This window comes from Sinocyclocheilus rhinocerous, unplaced genomic scaffold (assembly GCF_001515625.1).
Source record: "Sinocyclocheilus rhinocerous isolate Xijiao unplaced genomic scaffold, SAMN03320098_v1.1 scaffold1497, whole genome shotgun sequence".
NCBI classification, from domain to species: Eukaryota; Metazoa; Chordata; class Actinopteri; order Cypriniformes; family Cyprinidae; genus Sinocyclocheilus; species Sinocyclocheilus rhinocerous.
In genome coordinates, this window is record NW_015645556.1 from 78,480 (window position 1) to 85,377 (window position 6,898).

General features: G+C 38.2%; 1 protein-coding gene across 1 annotated transcript in view; it reads right to left on the bottom strand.

The window, feature by feature from the left end:
- Positions 1-6,898, bottom strand: part of LOC107706586 (zinc finger MYM-type protein 4-like) — a 28,898-nt gene that overhangs the window by 9,040 nt on the left and 12,960 nt on the right. Inside the window, exons 10-12 of the mRNA XM_016510340.1 lie at positions 1,848-2,072; positions 581-731; positions 267-442 (exon numbers count right to left, since the gene is read on the bottom strand). Of these exons, the coding sequence (XP_016365826.1) occupies positions 267-442; positions 581-731; positions 1,848-2,072 (552 nt within the window). The remainder of the gene's footprint in view (positions 1-266; positions 443-580; positions 732-1,847; positions 2,073-6,898) is intronic.

Consider the following 6,898-nt stretch of genomic DNA (forward strand, 5'->3'; position numbering starts at 1 on the left):
GCAGCACGAAACGGCCTCATGCACAGTAAATAATGCACAAATCTGTACATAAATCTTCTGTTCCAGATGTATACCACCCCCCCCTCCCCCAGTTTCATTTAAATGTTCTTTCTGTTCTCAATGTCATATGTGTATGTATGTTTGTACCAAGAGCTCCTAAAAAACCCACAACAAATTCCTTGTGAGTTTTCACACAATTGGTGAATAAAGCTCATTCTGATTCTGACATTGTTTCTCAGAATAAGCCAAAAGAGATAAAGTATTACCTTACGCATTAGTAAGGTGTGTTGTGATAAGCATAAGTTCCCACAGAACTCCTCCTCTACGTTATTAACAACTTCAGTCACTAGAGTCTGAGCGGATCCGCTACAGTAAAAGCAGCTGCGACAGTGTTTCTTCCCCCAGCGCTTGACCAGGTCATGCTTAAACAGTAACTTGCATCCTGTACAGGGAAGAACAAACAAGTAATTGTGACATCATAACCCACAACTTGGGATCAAGACATGCATGTATGATGCAAAAAGAAGAAGAAAACAAACAACATGCTAATAATCTCTTTAATTTTGCTTTTAGTATTTACCCTCACTGCAGAAAGAGCGGTCAATCTTGTTTATCCTTTTCACCTCCTTGACAATTTTATCAATCTTACAGTATTCACAGCGAGCCATGACATTGTTGATCTGTTTGAACTCCTCAACACAAGCGTTATCACAGAAAGCATACATTTTCCTCTGAAAGAGCAGGAAAACAAGCAACCAGTTAGGTTTAGAGTCAACTTCTCATCAATTCAAGTTTATCTGTATAGCGCTTTTCACGATCAGACAAATACAAACTACTGTTTAGATTATTAATGTAACTTTTGAGAATGTTAATTATAAACTTTACAATACAAATATACATGTGTTATATATGAGGAGTCCCATCAATGTTGGCCAAATTATTCGACTTTTTAATGTTTAAAGGGGTCATATGATGCGATTTAAATTTTTCATTTCTCTTTGAAGTGTTACAAGCTTTTGGTGCATAAAGAAGATCTGTAAAGTTTCAAAGACTAAAGTCTCAAATCCAAAGAGATATTCTTTATAAAAGTTAAGAGTCAACCACGCCTACCTAAAACGGCTAGTTCTAACACGACCTAGCCGTTTAGAGAATCACTTTTAAAGTGATTCTTACGTTTTGAATATGGACATTTTTCTTATAAAAATGCATCGATTCGCTACAGGACGCCTTTGTTCACCCCCCGGAGCCGTGTGAGGCACTTTTTATTATGGATGGATGAGCTTTATTTCACTTCTTTTGGACTGAAGCACTGCAACACCCGCTGACTGCCATTAAACACCTTGAAAGATCAAAGACAATTTTTAATATAACTCCGATTGGATTCATCTGAAAGAAGGAAGTCATATACGCCTAGGATGGCTTGAGGGTGAGTAAATAATGGGCTAATTTTCATTTTTGGGTGAACTGTCCCTTTAACTTACAGATTTTTTCTCTGTTTTTTGGCTACTAGCTTCACAAAATGTAGACTGCTATCTAACAAATGGCCAAATATTGGTTTTAAAATAATGATTATCTGTATCTGCAAATTTTGCGTATATTGTTGCACTTAAATTATATATACAAATCCCCCCACCAAATTATAAATATAAAAAACACAAACTGTAATTTATTTCTAGATGGTGTCATGTGCCTTAAGCTAAGTTTAATTGAAATCCATTTGAACTTTTGGAATTCCCCTCATCAGAACATTTTTATGCCAAGTACTTGTGCCTGTAAAACACCCACTATTACAGTACCAGTTCTAGTACCATTTATTAGTGCCCGTCTAAACTAGTAAACCGGAGTACCTTGAACTCCAGCAGCTCTGGTCTGTGAAAGAACGAGTTCAGACACTGAGAGCAGGGGATCTTGGTGACTGTCTGCACCGTACCACTGGAAGTGGTAGTCTTCACTGATGAGCTGGAGTCTGAGGAAGCAGGTTTGGGGGCAGCAGGTTTTGGGGTAGGTGTGTTGTTGCTTGTAGAGGTTACAGCATTTACCGGCAAGATAGGTTTCGTCTTACTGAAGGACTCCTGAAGTAAAAAAAACAACAAAAAAAAATCAAATATAACAAAATAGCTCTACTTCTGTGAATAACATATCTTGAAAGGAGACATCGGATGCCCATTTTCCACATGTTGGTATGATTCTATAGGGTCTTCATGAACTGTCTGGAACATACTTTGGTCAAAATTCCTCAATGGTCGTGTAAAACAACACTCTTTTTACCTTGTCACAAACAGCTCTGTACACAGCGACCCGTTTCGGTGCATGTCTCTTTAAATGATAATGAGCTGCTGCTCATCCCACCCCTCTCTTCCGTAGAGCTGTTAACACCACTCGCCATTCCCAACACAAATCCTTTTCATAAAGTAATGCGTTTTGAACAAAATAACTACTTCACAGAAATAGCGAGTCGCTACCATTAGGGTACTATACATTCAAATATATATATATAGGAAAGGCGACTTGCAAATAATCATAAATATAAAGTGAGAGACTTACTACTTCTGGAGGTGCAGCTGAATCACAAACAGCGGGTATTGATCCATCCTTGAGTCTTAATCTTTTGGCAAAATCTGCCTTGAATTGTCTCTCATTCAGAAAGCAGTCTGGAGTAAAATGATTTGCGCAGACATAAACAAATTTAGGTGTATTCGGTGGCGCGTTACCATTAAAAGCAAAACGAACCCACTGCGTTCTCAGTGGCTCTGGTGTCGGGAGAATATGAAGACTCCTATGTTCACTTTTACATCCAACTACAAAACACCTGCATTGCTTTCGAGACATTGTTGACGCTAAAGCTGTTCGAGCACAAAGAAAATGGCAGACACCGTACAACTGGCCGAGGGCGGGGCCTGAGCAGTGTGACGTCATACTGCTCAGGAAATCAAAACGCTTGATAATTGACCATATCAAAGCCACTAGAAGGCAAGCCTGCAACCTTTAGCCAAAAAAGCGTAACGGCTAATGCTAACGCTTCCGGTTTGCCAGTACGTGGGAAAGGAGACAAGAGGCCATTTTTTTGAATGGATGTCAATGGAGGAGAGGCTTCACTACACTGAATAAACAGCTTTTTAGAGGATAATTGAATTAATCGATAGCCTATAAGCTAATCTCCAACATGCTTTACACTAAGCAATACTTTTGGATTAAACTATTTTTAGAGTTTACACTGGGAAAAAAATGCCGTTTTATAAGAGAAATCACTGACTTTTTGCGACTGGTGGGATTCAACTTACGGCATTTCTCGTTCATTCCTATGGTATCCGTAAAAGGCAATTGGGTGTTGCACAACTCTGACTGAAAATCAATTATGTCAAGGCTGTAAAGTGATTGGTTAAGGCACACGTGATCCAAGTTGACCGTTACACTTTCTCCAATAGTAAGTAATACAGACCCTCTTATCTTCCTATAGTAAGACAATAATCTCTGACTATATGCACTGAGCGTTCCTTAGAACTTCCGCATAAAGATAAGCCAGCTCGTAAACTTCCGTTGAAGCATCATTTGATGTTGAGGTATATACAGTTAGATACTCATGAGACCCTCACAGAAACCTCTCCTGCCTCGTTCTTGTCAGAAACTGAGAAACAAAATAATTGCAACACCGTAAATGATTATAGCGGCATTAACATACAGTTTCATGTTATTTAACAACATATAATTGTATATGCTGAGGCTGGTAATCCCAGGAGAGTACCTACCATTTACATTTAACGTTAGTCATTTAGCAGACACTTTTATCCAGAGTGACTAACAAATGAGGACAATAGAAGCAATCAAAATCAACAAGAGAGTAATGATATGCAAGTGCTAAAACAAGTCTCAGTTAGCTAGACACATAATTGTACATTTAAATGCTGACAACTAAACAGTATGATAACTGTTTAGGCTAATGTTAGCTAGCTAGCGATGCTATCTCAAACGTCATCATATGGTATTCTTGATAATCGATAAATACCTTCATAGTCATGAACATTTTTTTAAACACATAATATTTTAAAGCCTTTATTAAATGACATGAAATTAACATTATAACCAGTAGATGGCAGCAGAGGATCACTCAATAGCTCAGCTGCCATTTCAACTCGCTATTTTGTTGTTCACGTCTTGCTTTTGGATTTATTATAAAACGTACAGTCGTGGCCAAAAGTTTTGGCAGGGACAAATTTTGTGTTTTGCAAAGTTTGCTGCTTAAGCTGTTGTGGTGTTTATTAACATTCTTTCTAGATTATTGTGTAGAGTGATCAGATTCATTTTAAATAATTGCTAAAAGCTTCATAGGCCAAACAAATTAACTTTTCACAAAAAAAAAAAATATATATTTTTTTTTGATCCTGACAAAATGACCAGCTAACATTAATTGACTAATCATATCAGCAGCACATGTGAAAGTGTGAATGAGTTTTCTGCATCAGAAACAGGTAACATATTTCGTAGTTTGGCAATGTTTCTAAGATGGAAGAATGCTGTTTTTGTAACATGGGAAATATGATTTTCAAAAGACAAGTTGCTATCTAATATAACACCCAGATTTTTGACTGTAGAGGAAGTAACTGTACATCCGTCTAGTTGCAAATTGTAATCCACGAGATTCTGTGTACTGTCTTTTGGTCCAATAAGTAATATCTCTGTCTTATCCGAGTTTAATAGGAGAAAATTATTGGTCATCCAATCTTTTACATTTTTAACACATTCTGTTAGCTTAGATAATTTAGAAGTTTCATCTGGTCTTGTTGAGATATATAGTTGAGTATCATCTGCATAACAGTGGAAGCTAATCCCGTATTTTCTAATAATATTACCAAGGGGCAACATGTATATCGAAAATAGCAGAGGACCTAGGACAGATCCTTGTGGCACTCCATATTTTACTGGTGATAATTGAGATGACTCCCCATTTAAATGAACAAGGTGGTAGCGATCGGACAGGTAGGATCTAAACCATCTTAAAGCCTGCCCTTGAATACCTGTATAGTTTTGTAATCGATCTATGAGTATGTCATGATCTATAGTGTCGAACGCAGCACTAAGATCAAGTAAAACTAGCAATGAGATACAGCCTTGGTCTGACGCAAGAAGCAAGTCATTTGTAATTTTAACAAGTGCAGTTTCTGTGCTATGGTGGGGCCTGAAACCTGACTGAAATTCTTCATAGAGATCATTTTTTTGCAGGAAGGAGCGCAATTGAGCGGACACAACTTTTTCTAAAATTTTAGACATAAAAGGAAGATTTGAGATGGGTCTGTAATTTGCCAGTTCACTAGGATCTAGTTGTGGTTTCTTAATAAGAGGCTTAATAACCGCCAGCTTGAATGGTTTTGGGACGTGACCTAAAGACAACGACGAGTTAATAATATTGAGAAGCGGTTCTTCTGCTACAGGTAACAACTCTTTCAGTAATTTAGTGGGTACAGGATCTAACAGGCATGTTGTTGGTTTAGATGCAGTGATAAGTTTATTTAGCTCTTCCTGTCCTATAGTTGTAAAGCACTGCAGTTTATCTTTTGGTGCGATGAATGAAGCTGAAGTATTATACGCTGTAGAATCTACATTTGTTATTGTATTTCTGATGTTATCTATTTTATCAGTGAAGAAATTCATAAAGTCATTACTATTAAACTGTGAGGGAATATTTAGATCGGGTGGTGTCTGGTTATTTGTTAATCTAGCCACTGTGCTAAATAAAAACCTTGGATTGTTTTGGTTATTTTCTATGAGTTTGTGGATATGCTCGGCCCTGGCAGCTTTTAGAGCCTGTCTATAGCTGGACATACTGTTTTTCCACGCAATTCTAAAAACTTCCAAGTTTGTTTTTCTCCATTTGCGCTCAAGACTACGAGTTTTTTTCTTGAGAGAATGGGTATTACTGTTGTACCATGGCGCAGTACGTTTTTCTCTAACCTTTTTCAATTTGATGGGGGCAACAGCTTCTAATGTATTAGAGAAGATAGTGCCCATGTTGCTAGTCATTTCGTCTAGTTCATGTGTACTTATTGGTACACAGAGCAGTTGAGATAAATCAGGCAGGTTATTTGTGAATGTGTCTTTGGTGGCTGGAACAATAGTTCTGCCCAGACGATAACGCGGAGCGATATAGTTATTATCAGTAATACGCAGTATGCACGATACAAGGAAATGGTCAGTGACATCATCACTTTGAGGTACGATATCTATATCAGTAAGATCAATTCCATGCGATATAATTAAATCTAGCGTATGATTAAAACGATGAGTGGGCCCGGTGACGTTTTGCTTGACTCCAAAAGAGTTTATTAGGTCAGTAAACGCAAGTCCTAATGCATCATTTGTATTATCAACGTGAATGTTAAAATCTCCGACAATTAGCGCTTTATCAACAGTAACCAATAGGTCTGAGAGAAAATCTGCAAATTCTTTTAGGAAATCTGTATATGGCCCTGGTGGTCTATACACAGTAGTGTATAGACATGTACAGCCATTATCGCTTTGCATCAAACTGGTCTCACATGCAAGGAAATTGCTACAAAGAATATTGCATTTGAAAGAACCATTTACTGGATCAACAAGAACTTCAAGGAGAGCGGTTCGCCTGCAGTGAAGAAGTCTTTAGGACGTCCCAGAGTCTCCAGCAAGCGCCAGGACCATCTCCTCCTGAGGAGTCAGCTACGGAATCGTGTCACCAGCAGTGCAGAGCTTGCTCAGGAATGGCAGCAGGTTGGTGTGAGAGCATCTGCACACACAGTTAGGCCAAGACTTTTGGACAACAGCCTGGTGTCAAGAAGGGCAGCAAAGAAGCCACTTCTCTCCAAGGAAAACGTCAAGGACAGACTGAAATTCTGCAGGAAGTACAAGGATTGGACAGCAGAAAACTGGT